The 22,869-nt window shown below is 43.4% G+C and overlaps 1 protein-coding gene across 2 annotated transcripts; it reads left to right on the top strand.

Annotated features, from left to right (window-relative positions):
• The first annotated feature begins 377 nt into the window (after window positions 1–377).
• Layn (layilin) lies at window positions 378–21,717 on the top strand. Of its 2 annotated transcripts, none has more exons than XM_029481183.2 (7): window positions 378–577; window positions 3,216–3,513; window positions 9,329–9,486; window positions 13,663–13,698; window positions 14,701–14,784; window positions 17,385–17,484; window positions 19,286–21,717. In XM_029481183.2, the coding sequence occupies exons 1-7, from the start codon at window positions 493–495 to the stop codon at window positions 19,644–19,646; spliced, it is 1,122 nt and encodes a 373-aa protein (XP_029337043.1). In that variant the 5' UTR covers window positions 378–492; the 3' UTR covers window positions 19,647–21,717. The 2 variants fall into 2 exon arrangements, with proteins under 2 accessions (XP_029337043.1, XP_085700766.1); XM_085844640.1 differs by lacking the exon at window positions 378–577 and adding an exon at window positions 1,122–1,145.
• The last annotated feature ends 1,152 nt before the right edge of the window (window positions 21,718–22,869 follow it).

The raw sequence follows: 22,869 nt of genomic DNA, 5'->3' as shown, positions 1-22,869 counted from the left end.
TCCCAGGTGCTGCCCTGGTCTGACGCTTACTGTGGTGTAAGTAGGGGTTTTGCTACTTTAGCTCACTAGAGCTGGGTGGTGATGAGGGCAAGAGGCTATACTGTTTGAAAGTACAGTACCCGCTTTCCACCTTCTGGGAGTTCAAAAACTAGTGGGATTTTTCTCTTAGACAAACTCAGAATCTCCCTGGGCGGCTCTCTGCAAAGAGCGGCCCCTTCCGTTGGCTGCTCCCTCTGAGTTAGCAGTTTCTGGAGTCCAGAGCACTAGACGTTGGGGGCGGGCCAGCCCAAGGGGCTGCCTTCCCCCGCAGTGACGTCCCAGGGGGTGGATGGGCAACCAACGACTCAGAGCCCTCCCGGACTCCGCCCAGTGCGGGGTCTGTGGATCCTTGGGAGATGCAGCTGCCTTGGTTGCAGTTGCTCAAACGCAGTCGTCTACTTGCCCACTTCTCTGCCTTAGTCCCGGGGTGTCGGGAGGCACTGGAGTCAAGCCATGCAGCCGGGAGCAGCGCTGCAGGCCATGTTGCTGGCGGTGCTGCTGGCCAAACCGAGGGATTCGAAGGGTCGCCTGCTGAGCGGTGAGTGTGTGTCCTGGGGAGAGGGGAGAGGGCTGGTGCCAGAGCACCTGGGGTTGATGCGCCCAGTAAACCTCAGCAGTTGAGGACTGTGTTCAGGGCCACTGCACCCTGGCCCTTTGTGTAGTGGGGCAACCCCTAGATCCAACCCCGGACCCTATCAGCCTTCTTGAATTCTCTGCTTCCAGGGAGCAAAAATACAACCAGCTCCAATTCCTGGGGCCACCCTGGGTATCCGCAAAGCTGGAAGTCAGTTCTCTCCCCGGGGTTACTAAGGGGTGAGGAGGATGTAGCTTGGGTGGGGCAGTTGGCAAACTTCTTCCAGTGAGTGCCCCTTGAGTGCCATGCTGCCTGGACCCTTCTAGTGGAGGCAGCCGATCCTGGATCGCAGGGCTTTGGGAACCGTACCTGTTACTCTCCTCTGAGGGGAGGGTGGCTGGCCTGGAAGTGCTTGGAGATTGGGAAAGCGCCTAGTTAGCCAGGGACCAGCCCTGCCAGGCTCCAAGAATGACTCTCTGCTTCCTTCCCTGTGTGTGTGTCACTGCAGCCTCGGACTTGGACCCCAGAGGAGGTACAGTGGTCCGACTTCTTTCTCGTTCCACTAGGTCTGCATGGAGGGGGGCGGAGGGGGGGAGGAGTGTGGGCGGGGAGCGATCAGTATCTTTTTATCAGGTTCCCTTTGACCAAGAGGGATGGAGTAGAATTGGAATCTCCACTGTATTCTAGCTTGTGGGTCTGATTTAAGAAATCTAACTTTGGTTTCAAGATGGGGAGGGGGGGTTTGGCTAAGCAGAGGAGCTGCTCAAAGCCACTGGGAGGGTTAGGGCTGCATGGCTCTGTGCTTGGTGACAGGAGACCTCCTGTCTGCCCTTCCCCTTCCTGCAAATGAGAAAAGAAAGACACTTCCTGAAGGCAGGGGAACCAGATGGGTCCTGGGCCTCCTTCCAGCTCTGGTACTCTCTAGAACTCACTAGCATACACTAGACATATGCCGCCAGCCTGGACCATACAGGAAACTCTATCAAGGTGTTAAGCTTTCTCTTGGCAGTCTGGCCTGGAAAGGCAGGCGGGACCACTAGTAAAAGCAACTCCAGCTTCTGTTGTGCCAGGTTTGGGAATGTTCAGGGCTCTTTGCAGTCCTCCAGTGCCTGCATTCTTCTCTCTGGAACACTTCCCTGGTGAGAAGCCCAGCTTCTGAGCACTCTCATCCGCTGGGAACCTTTCCTGTTAGAAACCTCTAACAAGGCAGGCAAGTACGGGATGCTCCCAGCTCCTTGTCCACTGAGAGTTTATCAAAGCATGGAGTTTTGGGGAGAATCTTGTGTAGCTCCTTCACAGATAGCACTGTCTGTGGCCTTTTGGTTTGTATGCTGGACAATTAAAGGACATAATAAAAACATCGTCTGGCTTTCTACAGAGCTGAAATCTTGGGGATATATTAAAACAGTCCAGAAAGTCTGGCAATATAAAATCATTTATGCCTTCTTCCATGGCAGCAATTCACACCTGTAGCCTGAAGTTCGGCTCTTCTATTACAGGGACTGGTTTCCTTGTTGAAATTTGGTTTTTATTTTGTACCCTTAGATTCAGAATCATGCTGTGGGCTCCTGTGGGTTAGGAATTGGCACTTCTGTATTCTCAATGCTTAGCACAGCAAGCAAGGGGGATTTACCCAATAAATGCTGACTGAACAGAGGGGTGACTGGGATGGGTTTCAGCTTGCTGCTTGCTGCTCAGTGGAATCTCATCCATTTTTCTGAAACAGCTTCAGTCCTTCAAATGTCAATCAAATGAGAGATGGGCTCCCAGTGCAAGCTGAGTCTGTTGGGGAATGGGGAGCCATCAAGACAGTTCAGTGGTTCTGGTATGACTCTATCCTCAGATCCGGATTCTGCCTCTGCCAATGCTCCTGATAGCTTATGACAAATCTCTTTCTGTGAGCTTCGGTTTTCTCACTTATAAAGTGAGACATAAACAGTCCTGACACAGAAGACTGTTATGAGGACCCAAGGAAATTATAAAACTTTGACCATAGCCGTGGGACATGGAAAGAGTTCAATAAACTCTAGCTATTGTCTTTAGGTTAGAGATCTGACCATCAGTAGCAGAAAACCCTACAAAAGCTCTTAGCTTCTGCTCACCAGAGATGAGCAAGTTAGTTCCACTGCATAGACAGGGGATTTCAGGGTAGAGGAATCCACAACTGACGTCAGAGTGACCCTCTACACGGAAGGAAGCACTTAACAGCAACTCTTATTCTAAGTCCCATGATTTCACAAGTCTCCCTAAGAGCATGAACATCATCTTTGTACACATCAAGCGAAGCTGTAATGTTTTCCTACTTACTTTAAAATATAGAAACATCTTCATCAATCTGCACTGGAACAAAAACACAGATCCCCTACACAATACAGACATCAGCATTTAAAATCATTTTAACTTTGTGTTGCAAAGAGTACTAATTTTCTCTAGAAAGCCTGAGTGGTAACAGTCCAAAGATGGACAATCAGCATTCCTGCCCAGAGGAAGCTTCATTCAGATGTTTCTAAGTACTTCTGCTCTGGTATACTTTCATGGAGAACTGAAACAGGTTGCTTTCTCTTTCCCCTACCTCCCCAACGCCCCTCACCCCTCTCTCTAGGACAGCTGGTCTGCCGAGGAGGGACACGGAGGCCTTGCTATAAAGTCATTTATTTCCATGATGCCTTTCAAAGACTGAACTTTGAGGAAGCCAAAGAAGCCTGCATGGAGGATGGGGGACAGCTCGTCAGCATTGAGACAGAGGATGAGCAGAGGTTGATAGAAAAGTTCATTGAAAACCTCCTGGCATCTGATGGTGACTTCTGGATTGGCCTCAAGAGGCTGGAGGAGAAACAGAGCAACAACACAGCCTGCCAGGACCTTTATGCTTGGACAGATGGAAGCACATCACAGTTTAGGTAAGCATGTGGATCCCACTGTGGCTGATTCCCTTGACATAGCTCAGAAAAGAGACGAGCAGGACCCGTGGTGTCAGAATCATGAGAAGGTCCAGACAGAGCCATGGTGGCAATGCCAACAGAATGACCACGACCACCGACCAGGGCAGTATGACAAAGGTGGCAAACTCAGCCTTGAGTTGGGCCCAAAGTGCCCTGTTCAGGCGGGTGAAGCCCAGCCGAATGTTTTTCAATAGCATGCCAGTGAGGGCCTGTGGTTCTGGCTCTCTGACCCTTTGAGATAAGACTGTATTGAGAAACTAAAAGTACATAAAGATGGGACAAGGGAAGGACTCCAGACCACAGGGGACAGTGATAAACTGAAAAAAAAAAATCAGAGCCAGTATTTTACTCTACCAACTGACCAAGGGTGGAGACTTTAAGAAAGCTGCAGTTGGGCTGGAGAGATGGCTCAGCCATCAAAGGCTAGGCTCACAACCAAACATTAAGAAAGCAGCAGTTTGTAGGAAACTCTTAAATCTCACAGCATCAAGATCCTGATGAACACTGATAACCCACTGTCCACAATGACATTGTCATCATCTCTTCCTAAAAGATACAGGGATATGGAAGAACATTTTTAAAATGTCCTCATTACAAGGCCACATAGGAAAGGGGGAACAATCTATCAAAAAGCTAATCTCTGTATGATAGTTGTAAGCCAATTTAAATACATAAATGATAAAATACAAAGGCCTCAAAGACAAAAAGGCAAAAGACCTAAACAGTGGTTCACAACAGAGAAACTGAATTGCCTGTACAATTATGTGGAAAACATATCAGATTAAAAGATAATCTATCTGGGCTGGGGAGATAGCTCAGCAGTTAAGAGCAATGGCTGCTCTTGCAGCAGACCCAGGCTTAGTCCCTGGCACATACATGGCAGGCTCACAGCTGTCTGTAGTATTTCAGCTCCAGGAGATTTTATGCCCTTTTCTCAACTTTGCAGGCACTGCATGCACATTGTACACAGATGTGCAAGCAGGCAAAACACCCACACATATAAAATAAATAAAATATTTTAAATGATAGTTTAAGGTAGTTTCTCTGTTGCATTAAGACATCATGCCAGCTCTCGCTGTATACTGGTTATAGTTATCAGATCTTATCTTCATATAAATTGTAAAAGAAACTCCCCCCAAGATTCTTACAGCTTTCTCTTCCTTGAAGATATTTTGAAAGACAAGGTTCAGAGTAGGAAGACTATTTGTCATCAATGAAGATGGTCATAGAGCTAGCCACAACTGACACTGTCTGATATTACACCTTCATTGTTCCGTAACATACCCTAACCCTTTTGCTGGTCTCAGGGGCTAAGTAGCATAAGCAGACCATCATCTCTGAAGAATGTGAGGTGCTAGTCAACTTGCACTTCTCAGCCCAGAGTTAATGTACTTTCTCCTTGACTTTCAAAAGTGGGACTTGAAAAATGAAGTTATTCCCAAGTACATAATGTGGAAGCCTCTTCCTACCAACAGCATACAGCAGCAAGCCACCTCCTGCCTGAGATGCTGACATCGCCCCTTGTCTGCTGATCTCTGAACACACACACACAGTGGCAACCATGGATCATGGCTCAGTTAGATTATTGGTATGTCTCCTAGCAAAAGTAGTCTCCTCTGGGAACTAAGTACCTGCAGACTCCCAGATCTTAGCACAGCAGAGATGGAAAGTTCCAACTCCACAGGAGGTGATGGTACCCAGCGGAGGAGCTGCCGCCTTTATCCCTTGGCTTCAGACCCAGGGATATCTTAGAGATGCAGAGTTATGGGACATGTTGCTGTAAAGTATTTGGAGAATTATCTTAGAGATGCAGAGTTATGGGACCTGTTGCTGTAAAGTATTTGGAGAATTATCTTAGAGATGCAGAGTTATGGGACCTGTTGCTGTAAAGTATTTGGAGAATTATCTTAGAGGTGCAGAGTTATGGGACCTGTTGCTGTAAAGTATTTGGAGAATTATCTTAGAGATGCAGAGTTATGGGACCTGTTGCTGTAAAGTATTTGGAGAATGCCATCCCTCTCCAAAGTCCAGTTACCTTGAGGCAGAGGCTTCAAGCTGTATTCAGCAAGCCCATCCATGAGCCACGCTGGCAGTTTTGGGATGCTGTTGTTATGTAATCTGACATGTAATTCCCATGATCAGGGGCTCAGTCTCATACCTTCTTTGCTACAAAATAGGTCTTTTGCCTGATGAGACTGTACTTGCGATCTTATTTTGATAGACAAAATACTATTTACACCCTTGGGTAATGGACCTGACTAAAACTCCGAGGCAGAAAAAGCAAACTCAGTGCTTTTGTATCTATTCTCTGAATCTATTTCTATGAATAGATTGTATCTATTTCTATGAAAATTAGTAACTATCCCTTTCAGGACCCAATGTAGCTAATTTACCTCCAAGTACCATGTTGTCTCCTTAACTATTAGTGCTGTATTATTCTTTCCTTATTCTCCCCACCCTCTGTTGGTTTCAGTGGCTGACCTACTGGCATTGCCAGACCATCTCTGGAGTCACCGTGAACTTATAGGGCTGGAGTTAGGGTAGGTCTTAATTTTGCTCTGTTGCTGGAAGGCTGGGTCCTTGTCAGCAGTCACAGCCACAACACTCTTGCTATGTGCAAACCAAACAGTTGAGCCCTTCTGAGCCTCCGTGGTTATTGCTCTTATTTATCTATTGAGCTACCAGGGATGTGGCCTAGAGAAGCTGGTTGCCATCACCCGGGTCACTCATTTTTTGACTCCCTGGTTGTTTAGTGCCAATTCTGTGGCAGGTGCTCCCTGGTGAGCTCGGTTCACTGTATGCGAGATGTTGTTGTCTCCCATCTTCATCTTTTTTCTTTTATAGTCTCATTAGTTAGCTGTGCATATGCTTTCCCCCCAACTTTCATATGTCTGAAACTTCTATTTCCATATAAAGTGGCTAACGAAGTATCATAACTAAAGCTCTAGCCAGTGGGAGGCTGTCCCCTTATCACTGACCTTCAAGGCCACCTCCCAGTGCAGCTGCAGTAAGCTCACGGACATCTCAGCTTGTCTGATTTCACATGGCAAACATACCATGAGCCAAGCTTGAGCTGACTGTATCAGCTAGTTACAGGGACCCTTCCATGCACTGGGGTATGAGCAGAGCAGGAAGCTCAGTTGGAAGAAATTCCTGAGCCTAGACTAGCCTTAAAGTCCCTTTCTGCTCTTAATCCCACTCAAAACTGGTCATCTATTATGGAGACCACAGAAATGTTCTTAGGTGAGGATTATGAAGCCTCTGGGACTCAAAGACCTGCCAAGTGCTATGCTTCCTTTAAATTATCATACGATACAGTTGTTTTTTCATTTAAAAGGGGTGCTCTGGCACTCCCAGATCACTAGATATCCATACAGTCCAATGGAATGACAGGTCCTGACTGTTCACAGGGTTTTCTCCAACCTTCTGGAAAGGATGAGATTTCCTAAGGTCTCCACTATACCATCCTTTGTAAAACATTCTTCCTTGCTCACCTGGTGCAGCTGGCACACTACTCAGCAGTATAATGGGCTGGTGTGATTTTCTTCACAATTATAGGAAATCCAGGTATCACAACTGAGTTTGAGGGAAAAAAAATCAAAATCAGGCAAAACTATAAGTGTATACTGTTGTCCATTCCCAAGGAATATGGGCTGTTCCAGAGTCTCTTGAAGGTGGTAAGCAGGTCTGCATACTTCTGAAGCCAGGATATCACATGTAGAACACAGCCACATGTGAAGCTCCGCAGGGTTGAGTGTGTGTTCCTCTTATATAATCCTTTGGGATCTGCCTGGGCTTTTCAGGAGTCAGACAATGAACTCGGCAGAGATATGATGGGAGGCACCACTCTACTTTATCAGGGCTTTGACACCACTGCTTCCTGCTGTCTATCTCTGGACACGATGCTATTGGTGAAGGGAATGCATCTCAGAGCTTTATGCTTGGTGTTCTGCACTATGCTAGCCGAAGGAGCCAGTGTGGAACTATACCAGCTACTAAACAGGTCTATAAAGGCCCTGGATTCCATCCCCCCAGCAGCCCCTAGAAATAGGACAATGGTGGTACACAGATACATAAGAGGATCCTTCCTCCTCCAGAGGTAGAAGCTAGAGGATCAGGACTCCAAGTTCATGTTTGGCCTCAGCTGGCTAAAGGATCAACTGGATGTACTAGATAGACTCGGTTACACAACAACAAATGCAAAAATTAGAGCCAATTCACACATTTTAGGACTGGGCCAACAACTACTGGTTAGGCCCCACTGTGAGCTGACTGGTTGAATACCTTGCCCCAATGTGCTCCCATTCTGATATCTGGCTTTGAGGCCATCAGTGCCTATTCATACCCCATGTTTAACAATTCTAGCAATATTTAGACATACCCCTTTAACAGGTCGATGGTTATTTGGTTAACTTGCCAAAAGTCCTTCTGGGGAAAGAACAGAGGAATTTCTTATCATATGCACCTGCCACACACATCACTGCAGGATTTTCTTCCTAGGAATTTGGCCTCTCCCTTTATCTGTGACTTGTGAGTCTGAAAATGGGCTCAAATCCAAAAATATGATTCTAGGAATCAATAAATCCTCTCTCTCTCTCTCTCTCTCTCTCTCTCTCTCTCTCTCTCTCTCTCTCTCTCTCTCTGATGAAGCACCATAAATCCATAACGCTGCAGGGAGGGCCAGCTGGGCTGCAGGTAACCGATGAGACACAAAGCCCATTTCTACCAAGAGCCCCTAGATGCTCCGGCATAATGTCCATAGTTTTACTGTAAATTTCATTGTCATTCAAGAAACTCATTCAACACAGTAGGTGCAACAGGGATCTTCTTTTTGGCAGACTGCAACACAGGACCAAAGCAGAGTCATATGGGGGTACTACCAGAAGATATATCTCTTAGCTGATTCTCCTGAGGTGAGGCTTGGGAAGACGTAGGGAGAGCAACACTATCTAGAGAGTCTGAGAAGTGGAGCATGATCCTAGCACTGGGCAGAAGCAGAACAGGTTCTTAGGCAGCCCACAAAGCCCAACGCTCAGTCGGCAGATGGGGTAAGTGCTTGCAAACTTAGAGTCACTCAGACTACTGGATCATGAAAGCTAAAGCTGCAGTGGACCTTTACAAAGAGTCGAAGGGGCAGAAGAAAGATATCTCATAGTGGACACAAAGAGGCTTGTTTCCATGATCCTGTGCATGTGACTTGAAAACTAACAAAAACCAAGATGGCCCCTGTCCCCTTCCCCAGCCCCTCTCCTACTTTGGCAGCCTCTATAGTTTGGATATCCCTCTAATATTCTTCATCTTCTCATTAGACTTCTGGGGCGGGTGTGACAGAGGTAGATTGGAAAGCAGCTAGATGGAGATAGGGTAAGCTCTGAGTGACATACGCCATCTCTCTCCTCAGTATGTCTGATCTCTGTAAAACCAGAAACAAAGCCTAATTAACATAAAGCCAAAGCATTAAGATCTTCCAGACTAGCTCTGTGCTAGCTGCTATCCCTCATAATTATTCTGCAAACCTAAGAGTATAATATATTCTTCCCTAAAAAGAGGTTGTGGCAAATGTCAGATGATTGATTGTGACAGCCACACTGGATCAACAGCGTGTGTCTCTACTTGTTGGCAGTGCTTCAATTCCTCCGTCTCTCTGTATCATGTTCAGAAACAGAATCTGACATTTATGGTTCAATGAAACCTGATGAGAAAAAGCAAAAGGGCATGCGAGTCTTATGGTGTGTTTCTCCAGTGGTCTCCATTGTCCATCCTTTTCCTTCAGGAACTGGTATGTGGATGAGCCGTCCTGTGGCAGTGAGGTCTGCGTGGTCATGTACCATCAGCCATCAGCACCACCCGGCATCGGGGGCTCGTACATGTTCCAGTGGAATGATGACCGGTGCAACATGAAGAACAATTTCATTTGCAAATATTCTGACGGTAATGACTCTTTTCCCCCAACTATATGGCTAATTTCCCAACCTCTTTCTCCATTTCAAAAACAGCTGCTGGTACCAAGAACTTAGCCTATACTCATTGAGGAAGCCTGTTGCAAATGCCAGAAATGTTAAACGTTGAGAATTCTTGTACATGGAAACATAACGATACTTCCTCACTGAGAAGTAGTTCTAGCAAAGGAGAGGCTAGCAGATGCAAAAGAAGGGCTGAGAAAGGAAAGGATCTAATTTACTTAGGATGAGAAGCACCCAGTGGAGGCTTCTGTTGTGAACAGGCACAAATTTCCTCGCCCATTTCCTGTGTAGTGGGCTGTGGGAGCCTATGCTGACAGTTACTCTAGCAGCCGCGGGAGATTATTTCTTAGAATTTAAAGAAACATACTAATGACAAGGCAAGTGACAAAGAATCCCAACGTCACTGGCAGTCTTACACAGCGGGCACTTCAATACATTTAAAAGTCCCTAGCCAACTGCCATCTTTATATTTGCCTTGCAAATTTCACTTGCATTTGCTCCAAGACCTGCAAAGAGAGTTGGAGCTGACAAGAAGCCTATACATAGTCTTACTCCGCTGAGCTCCCAGACGCCTTTATTAAAATTGACTTAGAATTAAATGTAAACTCATCCTTGATCTGTCCCTGAAGTTTCTCACTTCCCTGAAGCCGACTGCTTAGCCCCATTTCCACAGCCTTTCCCTACAGGAGTAGAATGACTTGCTAGTTGTATCCATTATCATTGGGGGCCGAATACTATTGCCGTTTTTAACTGCTTGAGCTACATGGCACGTTGATGATAATTTTGTGCTGGAAGATGTCCTTCCTCACTCATTCCAGCCTCTGATGAACTCTTCTTCCCCATGCCCTGTCTCTCCCCACCAAACAGCTGCCTCAAGTAGAGAGGCTGCAGAGCCTTGGTTGAGGAGGTCACCTTCTCAGAGAGCAAAAGAAAGCACTGGTTGCCACTAGCTTTCCAGTCCCCATCATTTCTGTTTATTAAATTCCACTGGCTTCATGGTTTAAATGCTTCTTTAACAGTTTTTCTTTATGAGAGATTTTGAAATTTGCTTTCATATCCTTTAAAAACAAAAAACAAAAAAACTTGGTTCCTTTCTAATAAGACACAAATTGCCTCTAGCTTGTATTATTACCTGAATTAGTTTGACTGAGTTCTTGCATGAAAAGAATAGCACGTGCTAAGAGTTTAATAAAGAGTATAATAAAAGGCTCTTGGCAGCGGTATAGGCCAGGAGCAGGAGACTATAAAGTATCTAGGGATTATCTGCAACTGGAAGCAATAACACCCCTAAGCTTAAAGGGCCAAAGCAAGGGAACCATCATAGCAGGGACCTCAAAAGAGAAGCAGAAGCCACAGAAGGGACCTGCTGAAAAAGCATCCGGACAGGAAGATGAGCATGAGGAATATGTGCCGTGAGCTCTACCTTCTGACCTCAGCCTTCGCTTCCCATTGGCTAAGACCAACAAGACACTAAAGAACAGGGATGCCTGGTGAGACAGTCCATGGAGATCAGCCTCCCAGGACATACAGCTGAGATCTTAAACAGGGCAGGGGGCACATGAGACCCACAAGAGAAATGCATTCAGCTTACTATACAGGGCAAAGGTCCTCATGATAAGGCCCTGCCTCGTTTTCCATCCTCACCTCTCAGCACCTCCCCTCACTCCTTCCCCATACTTCTGAACTCAGTGAAGTGTCTTGAAAGCTCTTATCTGGTACTTCCTGTGCCTGAAACATTTCCCCCTTGCCCAGTCAACTCAGTCCTACCTTCCAGTCTCAGGTTAAGCATCGCCTTCTCTCCTAACAACTAAACGCAACAAGTCACCCTGGTCCTAGAGGGCGTAGCCTCGCCCAAGAGGATGGTGATAGCAGTGATGATAATGGTGTTCTAGAAGTTGCATAACTGTGTCAGTTGGCAGTGAATAAGGTCTGTAGATTAAACAGCAGCATCTTATCAATGTCCACTCCCTGGCTGTGACCATTATACTATGTTTATATAAGAGAATGCGCTCTATTTTTAAGGTTAAAGTCATTAGGCGTAAAGGGGTCCCATACCATATCAGCAACTTAACTCTGGAAGAGAAGTTATATGTGTGCATGTATTCATGTAAACATATGTATGTATGTTTATAGATTATAAATGATAAGTAGGCGAGATGGCAAAATGATTATAAAAGACATGTTCAGATTCTTTGTACAGTCTTAAAATATTTTTTATAAATCTTTAATGATTTCAAAGCAACAATTTTAAGTCCTGTTGGGAGCCTCTGAGGACCAGACTGCCTCACATACAGAGTGTTTATATGCCTACTTACGTGTTTGTTCCTTTCCTACACCGTGTCATCAAGTCTGGAAGCATACATTTCTAGCCACTCAATGACTTAAAGAGACATCAGTTCTGTCATTCCCCACAGGGTGGCACAACACCCTACTAATATTATGAAACACTGGTAAGGGACTGTGAGAGTGAGTGATCATGTCTAAAACTGGATTTCAGAATGTGATCATGTGGAATTGGTGGCACACTAGCCAGACTGTATGTTAAAGAGACAGGAACATTCAATGGGAATGTGGCAGAAACCATCTGAGGTGTGGCGGATACTATGCACAAACTAATGGCCGCTGTGCACTGCTGTGCTGTGCCCGTGGCTACTGTGCACTGATGCTGTGCTCATAGCCACTGTGCACTGATGCTGTGCTCCTGGACACTGTGCACTGATGCTGTGCTCCTGGACACTGTGCACTGATGCTGTGCTCATGGCCACTGTGCACTGAAGTATGTGTTCATAGACACTGTGTACTGATGTATGTGCTCATAGCCACTGTGCACTGATGCTGTGCTCATAGCCACTGTGCACTGATGCTGTGCTCATGGCCACTGTGCACAGATGCTGTGCTCATGGCCACTGTGCACTGATGCTGTGCTCATAGACACTGTGCTCATAGCCACTATATACATATGCTGTGCTCCTGGCCACTGTGCTCAGATGCTGTGCTCATGGACACTGTGCACATATATGTACTATGCTCATGGCCACAGCATCAGTGGTCAGAACTACAGGAAGATGACCATATATGGTGATCACAAGATATCAGAATATAAACTCTTCAACTGATTATCTCACATTTTGTTGTTCTATCTTTACTAAGTAGAACAGTTATGTCTTCTTTATTTATTTAGTTAAAATATCTCTTAGCTAATTATTAGCTATAAAACTTAAGAGGGTTATTTAAATCCCTGTATTTTAATTTATAATAATAATAATCCCCTATAGACCTGTTATCAAGATTGAGAATGTTTTTATAAAATGTTTAGAATGGTCTCTAGTATCACATAGTATCCTGTGTGGTTAAGTTTTAACAGTAAATAAATGGACTTTGATCATGTCTGCACACACATATATAAAGAAAGAAGATTTAAAACATAAAATAAAATTAAAAAGAAAAAAGATTAATCATTACTTCCCTTTCTGAATGAAATTCCTGATATCTGGACCTGACAACTATAACACGAAAACCTCCATGCTCCTATGAATTTCAGGCATCTGATTAGCATAAGAAACCCCATGCTAATACAAGGTCAGCCAACAGCAAAAATATCTGACTTAGAAGCTCTTGGGAATGTTTTAAGTATCTCAAGGCTAATCACCAGTCTCTGTCTTGAAACTGGACAATCCTTCAACCACTTCTACTTCTTACAGACCTAGTATTTGTTGCTCTCTGAACTGTCCTCAGTATGAACTGATAAAATATCTTGAACCAATCTTAGACCACTTAAGACAATCCCAGCCAGGGACTGCCATGGGGGAGTAGGAATCAAAGCTGGAGCCCAAATAGTTCCATGCTGATAAGGTGGGGGCACACAGGAGCTAAATACACAAGCTTTCTATTTTCATGTACATTTGAAAGCCTAAGATTAAAGTTCTTAAATAGTTTAAAAAAAAACACTGAATTAAAGTTTAAGGAAGGCTAATATTTTTGTGCAACAAATTCTTTGACTTAAGCAACCTACCTCCAGTGTCTGTTAACAATTATTAACATGGTGACAATAAATAGAGTTTATTGGAATTAGATGCTACACTCTAACTGATTTCATTAAGGTGGAGGAAATATAAGGATTGAGTTTTTTTCTCTTCTGCTGCAGATAAACCAAGTCCAACACCCTCTATTAGGCCTGGAGGTAAGTCTATCATATGAAATTTGGGTTAATTTGGGACGTCTTGCAGCCCTCTTTATAGATTTAGAACCATGCCTTTAAAACACATTATTCATCAGGAAGACTACTAGTGTTTTCCTGGGCAAGTTGGACAGATAACTGTCACATCGCTAGCTCACCGCTCTCACTCTCCACGCACACTGTTACCCACATCAGTCAAAACTGAAAAGTAATGGTTTGAAATTTCCATTTTGGATGCATCACCATCATCCTCATCATCCTCACTGATGCCTATCATCATCATCATCATCATTATCATGATTGTCCATATAATCAGTGAAATAAGAACTGAGTCTACCTGATCACTTATGATCCTAGCAGTGAGTCATCGTACCTTTCCCCAGGTACTTTAGTCCTTTATGTTGCTCAGCTCCAGCTGCTTTGGTGCCTGGTCATTGGCAACAAAGGTCTCACCAAAACTATGAAGACATGTCTGGGGAGATGGCTCAGTAGGTGAAGTGCTCACTGTGCAAATGTGAAAACCTGAGTTAGAACTCCAGAATCCATGTCAGAAAGCTTGGCACAGTGATGTTGCCCTTTGATCCCAATGCTGGGGAGGCAGAGGCAGGGTTTATTTCCCTGTCAATCTACCTGAATCTCAAACTCTATATTCAGAGAGTTTCTGTCTCAAAACGCAAAGTGGGGAGCAGTAGTGGAAGAGATTTGCTATCAACCTCTAGCCTATGTACACACATAAAACACACAGATACACATTCTTTCACACACATACACAGAACACTCAAATACACACACACACACACACACACACACACACACACACACACACTGAAGACAAACCTCTATAGCAACAAATCTAACACTTGATACTTTGCTGTATTTATAAATGACATTGGTCAAATTACTAATGTTTTCTTGCATCCCACTTTACATGTCGCAAGACCTCAGAGCATGCCTGGACTATAGCACCTTTCTTCAAGTTCTCAAGTCCATGTGTATCTCTCTCAGGTGAAGCAACTGAGCCAGCAACACCCCTACTTCCAGAAGAAACACAGAAAGAAGACACCAAAGAAACATTTAAAGAACGCAGAGGTACTTGGGAAATGTAGATAACAAACTCCTTTGACTAGAAATGACCTATGGCTACACTTCCTACTTTCCTCTTCAGACAGCTCCTAAAAAATGGAATTAAGCAGAGCATCTGTGACATTGCAAACACTGTATTAAATGACAGGTTTCACTGGTGAGTTGTGCAATGGGGGCTATCCTAGGACGATTAAGGAAAAGACTAGACAGGAGGTCAAAGTCTATCCTCTCTCTGTAAAGACAAAGACTAAGGAACTTTCCTGACCATGGGAGGTGGATAGGATAGAGGCTGGGAGAATGGATGTAGAAAAACAAGAATGAAATAACCCAAGCCATGATACATACCATCTGGGATCAATATTTATCAGTGGACCAAACTGAAGAGATGGGAAAGATAACACCTAAAAGCCTGCATCAACAAAGGTAAAAGATAGCTGGGGTGATAAGCTGGAGTGCTGATGAGCTTTTGATTTCACTCTTACCCTGAGTTTTAAGAGGAAAATCTGTGGTTTCATCACTGGGCAACTTAATTTTTTTTTCTCTATGCTTTAGTCACTTAATATTTTTCATACCTAGCTGAAAGTATTATCATATCCTTAAAATAAAATGTAATGTTTTCCTGGGATTCAGTTCTGACACTGAGAGTCTACACACATACACACACACACACACACACACACACACACACACAAACACACGTGTGCACATGACTTAAAAGGCACATTCCACAGTTCTCACATGAGACAGACATAAACCACAAGTCTGGAAGTCCTGAGACCACCTGCACTAATGTTCAACTGACTACATATCCAGTGGTGCCTGCCAGTCCGTCATGTTCAGTAATTCACTCGAGCTCACAGAACTTAGAGACGCAGTGCCTATGCATATTACTATCTAGAATATAAGCTGGGAACAACCAAATAAAGTCACAGCCAGAGCAGAGTCTGGAAGGGTTTCAGATGAGTCCTTATGTATCGTCCCGTCTTCCAGTGAAATCAGGACTATCAACATCTTTGTTATGTTTTGACTATAAAATACCTTCTGAATGCTTCTGTATTGAATGTTTGGTCTCTAGGTAGCAGTGCTATATGGAAGATTCTAGAAATTTTAGGGGGTGGGACCTCACTGGGGGAAGTGGACCAAGGGAGCATGCCTTTGAGGCTTATTTATACACAGTGCCTAGCATGTTCCTTTTTCCCGGCTTCCTGTTCACCATGATGTGCACAGCCACCTCCTCTACAATTGCTTACCTCCATGATGTTGTGCCCCACCTCATGGAGCCCATCCTGAAACACTGAGCTGAAGTCCATTTTTCTTCTTTTAAGTTGTTCCTTTGAGTATTTTGCTCTCAGCCTCACAAAGGTAAATAATAAACATCTCCTGGCATACCGTGCTACCCACTCAGGGAGCTCCATTAGGCTTTGGTGTTCGGAGGTTTCATTAGGTTTCACCACCTAAGCAAGAAGGAGATGATCACTGTCAGGTGGTATATTTCCAAGGGAGAGTCCTGGTACCACCCAGCTCAAAGCCCCACCCTATGATCAACTGATGGATCTTCTTGGTGTAACAGCACCCAGTCTAGGAAATCTTACCATAAATTCTGTGCTGTTTAAGAGGCTTGTGAATAAAAATTCACTCATATGAATCTTATATTCAATCTTAAAAAGTTCAGAACCTTTCTACCAATGATCAGAGATGAAGGATAACCAAATTCTTTATTATCCAATAGATATAAATATGTGAAAATATCTTTAAAAGAGAATAAAGAGCTGTCCAAAATAAGTGGCATTTCTATAACTTATGACGGGCATTTTAAGTGAATCCTCCATTTTCCGAGTGTGTCTGTTGTTTTTGTTTGCTTTGTTTTGGTTTGGTTTTGTTTGTTTTGTTTTGTTTGATGGTTGTCAAGTTTCTCTGGATGGTCAGGAACCTTGGATCAGTGGAAAAAGAAGGATTAGTCTCTAATCCTTGACTTCTCTCACAGCCCCTGAAGGGAACAACATCCAGTTCTGTTTCAGAGATTACAGAGTTAAGGGGGGGAAAGAAGACCCCTAAATGTTCTTCCCAGCACTTAGGGATCTAGCCGAAGCCACTTGGCCTTAGTCAGGTGTGCTGGGAAGGTCTGATAGTCTCCTCTATGTGATCTTTCTCTTCCCTGCAAATGATCCTGGGACTTTTGGCTTGATCTTTTTCATGCCTTCTTGCTTCTCCAAGCCTGGGAATTTCTGTGACTGTCTTTGGAAGCAAAGACAGCTACACTGCCCCCACCAAGCCCTGTTTCACTAAGAAGTACATGGAAAAGGAGGATCTTTGAAAAAAAATTATCAAAGATGATTTTACAGTATATACAAGACTCTAAACTTTAAACTTGCTTACATTGTCACCTAGATTAATTGGTTAGATAGAAAATGCTCATTTGTTGAAACTAGGGACTCTGCTAACTGGACAACTGCATCGATCTCCTAGAATGTGCTGTTTAGAATACTCTAATGACTGTGCTTTTTAAAGCCTGGTTTGAAAACATACATGCATACAGAGAGAGAGAGAGAGAGAGAGAGAGAGAGAGAGAGATCACTGGGCTAATATATGATATTTTTCTTTTTCAGAGGCTGCTTTGAATCTTGCCTACATCCTAATTCCCAGTATTCCCCTGTTCCTCCTACTTGTGGTCACTTCAGCTGTATGTTGGGTTTGGATCTGTAGAAGGCAAGTAGAACTTTCACCATGCAAACCTTTGCTCCCTCTGCACTAGGATGTTGCCTGGCTGGCATCATTAAAAGCCATGACAACTCCAAGAGAAGGACCACTATAGAACTGAGAGTAAATTCTGGCAGGGCACGAGGCCCGCATGCCAAACAAGCAGCATGCTTCTCTGAGCATCTGTGCTGAGTTGTGATTACGCTAGCAGTCCTACGTGCTTTCTCCTCTGTGTGTGTGGAAGAGTTTTAAGCAAAGTGGAAGGTAAAACAGTGTTATTCACTTCCTGTGCACCCACAGATCACCCAGTAAAGTGTTCTCCTAAATGTAGGTCCTCATTCCAAAAATGTTTGTTGAGTAAGGAATGACTAATGGGTCACATGAAAACTGTGTGTTCCAAAGGATTCTGGGAAGCATCTGACACAAAGCCACTTTATTCAGAATGAATCAGCCAAATTCCTTTAAACTGGCTTTTCTTTTAAATTATTTCAAAAGTGTATTGTTGCAAAGAAGCTAAACTAGGTAGCATAGGCAGCCTCTGTATGTAGTCTGGATGGCGTGCTGGTGTATTTTAAATGCATGCAACTGTGCTCTGTTACACTGTTGTCCCCATCATCAAGGTAGACACTAAAGGAGGATAGCGCTCTCACATTTACAGCAGAAAAATCAGAGTCCACCTTGAGTTGAACTCACTTTGATGAACACTGAGATACATTTGTAAAATTCCAATGCAGAACCTATTTCATTTAATAATCCCCTCAAACATTTATTATGAGTATAAGCAATGTGTGTGTGGATAGATAGATAGATAGATAGATAGATAGATAGATAGATAGATAGATAGATAGGTAGATAGAGAGTTCTTATAATAAACATTCAAAAGAATTAGCCATTACTATAATCATTTTTGTTGGTAATTCTCTTGAATTTAAAATAGAATTGAGTTAAACAATTACAGATACATTTTTCCGATGACATATCTACAATTGGTTCTTGATTGCTACTTTTAAATGCATTTGCCCCTTTGCCAGGACTAGGGGACATTCTTTCTCTGTCTCTGTCTGTCTCTCATGTGTCTGTTTGTCCTTCTTTCCTGCTTTTCTTTCTTCCATATTCATTTTTAAGTGGTCCTGGGAGCTCAGGGCTTCACACATGTCAGACAAGTCCCATTTGGTTGGCTATATCCCCATATCCTTAAACAATACTTTTAAGTGTTACAAACAAAATGCATTGATAGAAGAAGCAGCTTATACTATTACAGAATTTAGCAAAAATATTTCCCAAAACGAATTGTGTTTCTTTATTAGTGATTTTAAGTGGTGGGTATAATTATAATATTGAAGTAGAGGTGAGCATGAGACATTTCAGAGCAACTCTAATAACTGATATGGTATAGGAATGTGATTTCTGTTGGTGGTAGGGTCAATGACATTATTAATCCTACTCTTGTTTATTGTCTATACTTATGGTAGACTATGACTACTTTTGCTTAGAGATGAGTTTTGTTTTGTTGTTCAGTTGGTTAGGGTTTGGTTTGGTTAGGTTAGGTTTAGTCTAATTTGTTCCTACTGTTTCTGGCCCCACATTTCCGAAGGAGTCCTAGAACTAAGACAGTGAATGGTAGGTGTAGGAAGACCAGAGTAGAACAGTTTCCTGGGGTGTCCCCTACCTGACTCACAAAGCCTGTTGGTGTAGGTAGGTGAGAAACAGAGCAAGGTGACTTCCTGAGGTCACTTCATCCACTTCAATAGGAACAGGGACATTCTCAGGACCCTGGTCTCAATTACTCAGCCTGGTTCTCTTCTTTTAGAAAACGAGAGCAGCCAGACCCTAGCACAAAGGAGCAGCACACCATTTGGCCCACTCCTCGCCAAGAAAACAGCCCCAACCTAGATGTTTACAATGTCATCAGAAAACAAAGTGAAGCTGATTTAGCTGAGCCCCGGCCAGACCTGAAGAACATCTCCTTTCGGGTGTGTTCTGGGGAAGCCATGCCCGATGACATGTCTTGTGACTATGAAAACATTGCTGTGAACCCTTCGGAAAGTGGGTTTGTGACTTTGGCAAGTATGGAGAGTGGATTCGTGACCAATGACATCTATGAATTCTCCCTGGACAGAATGGGGAGGAGCAAGGAGAGTGGATGGGTAGAAAATGAAATATATTACTAAGACACAGGAAAAACCTGGCAAGAATGCAAAAGGAGAAGCAAAGGCCTCCGATTTCTTACAAGGACAATATTCAGAAAGCTTATGAAAATGCCCAGCTCAGTCTTAGGGGCAAGCACAGCATCACAAGTCCCTACTGGGTCCCCAAGCTCTGGCTGTACTTCTTATCTGAGGGCCTTATCCTGCTGAGCCTTGTGAGAAGGCATTTTGCCCAGGGGCTGCTGCACAGCAGACTCTCAGTCAGTGATTGTCAGCCAGCAGCTTCTAACGGATATCTGAGGGCTGGTGCTTTCACTGCTCAGGATGAAGAGCTGACCAGGGAGCTTGGAAAGCCCACCTCTAGGTTCTGTTTTCCTTGCTCTATACAGCAGCACAGGCAATCACAAAAACACAAACTGTGGAATCCTCTCAAAGCCTCTGTATGGAAGCCTCAGGCTGGCCTGCACATCAATAATTAATTCCCAAACCTGCACCCCCACCCCGCCCCTGAAAAATATCCAATAAAAAGCAGGAAGTAGAATGTTAGTCAGTCTGTGTCTACAGCCTTTCCTCTGCATGTGGCCTCAGGGGAACTTTTTTTTTTTTTTTCATTCTCCCGACATCTAAACTTGGAAAAATCCAACTTGGAAATACTTTAGAAAGTAAAAATGAGCTCTGTGTTTGCTTCAGGGCTTCTTGTTCTCTGGGCTCAGACAGTATGTGCTGTTCTGGGGATGGGTGGCAGCAGCCTGGGAATATGACTGTGTGCTGGACTGGTAAAGAGTAGACATACTAAGGATAAGGAGAGGCAGGCTTCTCACTATCAGAGAAGGCAGCCACAGCTACCAAAAGGGAGGAAACTGGAATAGGTCCTATTGTGTGCAATGGAAATAGTGACAGTGCTGTCACTGTGGGGCTTTATGTATTCAGTATCCATGAATATGTATATGTATATGTATATGTATATGTATATGTATATGTATATGTATATGTATATGTATATGTATACTCTCGATTAAATAAGCCAGTACACCATGAAATTGGATGACTCAAGGAAGAAGCAGAAGAAATATGAGTTACTTGAGTAATGAAAAGGAAATAATGGATACTTAAACATAGGTAGACTTAACAGGTTTATTGTTCTACAGGAACAATGCCCGCCCCCCCTCCCCCACACATCACAATGGCCTATAATGTATTTATGAATAAATATGAGAAAGGAGCTCAAGGGTAGCAAACACAAAGTCATGATAAAATAAAAATGAGAAAATTAGAAGATACTATATTTATTGCCTTGGTTCACCAGTACACATTGTATATTTGTGCTGTGAAGTGACATTATTGTTAAAACTTACATTTAGAGAGACTGAGAGTGAGAGTGGTCATGTGAAACTTTACACCACCACCAAGCAAGAACGATTGGGAATCAATAGATCACAGAAACCAACTCATAATGGCCCACCTTCGGTAATGTAGAATAATTTAAATATTAAATCGTTAAAAGTAAAAGCGACAAAGAGAATGTGACTCATTAGATACACCAGAAAAACATGGGCATATGCTGACACAAAATAAGTGAATAAATTAAAGCTTTGATGTAGAATGGGATATTTACATGATTTCAGGTAAAGATCATTAATAACAAAAGTCACCCAACAGGCAAAATGCCACCTCAGTCAACTGATCGGTGTGAACATTGTGGATGACGGGCCTGTACTGTGATTGTCGACCTCACATTGTGGTGTGGTGAGAGGGACATGGCATGACATCTGCACTGTCTCAGTCAAAGCCTACAAGCTGATCATGAGGAAGCCTTACACAACAATAACTTGATGGACAATCTACAAAGTAACTGGACCTCGATAGCAAGCCTGAACTCTGATGGAGGACAGTAGAAGTGATGGCTGCACACGCGACTTGATCCAGAAATGGACCCCTCTTTTCCTGTAATGAAAAATATAGGAACAAATGTGGATGAAGTCTGAGGATGAAATGATAAAATGTGTAGTGCTAATTTCTTGACTTTAATGTTGCATCTAGGATATGTCCTCATGATGCTGGGAATGTCTTCATAGAAAACACACAGTAAGTAATAAAGGACAATGGACCATCAGGTCGACCACTTTCCCTCGTGTGATTTGGGGACAGGGATGCTCTTTGCTCTGTACCTGCAATCTCTCCTCTGTTAGAAATTATTTAAGGAAAACCATTTACAAACATCACTTCTCTAACTATTGATCACATGACTTACACTATAACCATGCATCTGAAGGCAACACACAGGCTATGCTGACAACATCTAACAGTCTTTGAACCAAGACAAAAACAAATGAATTTCTGAGAGAACCATCATCATCAGTACCTAGCCCCAGGTGCCGGCCCATTTCTCAGATCTTTGCCTTGCCCTTACAGGCAGCAAGGAGTTATGATGAGCACCCTGCAAAAGCCAATTCAGAGACTCCTTTCTCCCAGTACTGCCCATATTTCTCCCTCTGGAAATGCAAATCCGTTGTATGACACAGAATAAACAAACACTAAGGTGTCTTCTAACTCTAAAATTATTTTATTTCAATATTGTACTAGCTTATGTTGAGTATTTGACAGCCTCCTGAACTTGTAGTAGGACACACATAATAACAGAGACAGATACAAATATGCAATTGCTGGGAATTGCACCCTCAGAGGAGAAAACATTTCTGTACAGACCTTTGTCTCTTTCTACAGAAGGCCAGTTAAATGGTTACTAATTGCTAACTAATCTTAAGTTATCAGCGAGTCTTGAGATTGGACATCAGAAAAGGTGACCAGAATGAGTTATTGGATCACCCAAAATATAGTAAGCCCAGCTATAAAGTTTCCTAGAAATATGGGTTTATTAAATGTATAATAACCTTCCAAATAGGTACTTGAATATAAGATAGCATTTCCATATACTGATAAGGAAATTTAGTCTACTGTAAGGAGCTCAAAGTTAGGGCTGTACTGTTTGTTAATCTTTGTTTTCACAACAGTTTATAACTGCTTGACAACAATAATAGGAAAGACCAATACACTAAGAACTTAGCCAGAGGAACCGCCAGACTGATTTCCAGAGTGGTTGTACAAGCTTGCAATCCCACCAACAATGGAGGAGTGTTCCTCTTTCTCCACATCCTCACCAGCATCTGCTGTCACCTGAATTTTTGATCTTAGCCATTCTGACTGGTGTGAGATAGAATCTCAGGGTTGTTTTGATTTGCATTTCCCT

This window comes from Mus caroli, unplaced genomic scaffold (assembly GCF_978045245.1).
Source record: "Mus caroli unplaced genomic scaffold, Mus_caroli_1 scaffold_11, whole genome shotgun sequence".
NCBI classification, from domain to species: Eukaryota; Metazoa; Chordata; class Mammalia; order Rodentia; family Muridae; genus Mus; species Mus caroli.
The sequence above is the reverse complement of the archived record's forward strand: the minus strand, read 5'-3'. Positions and strand labels throughout refer to the sequence as shown.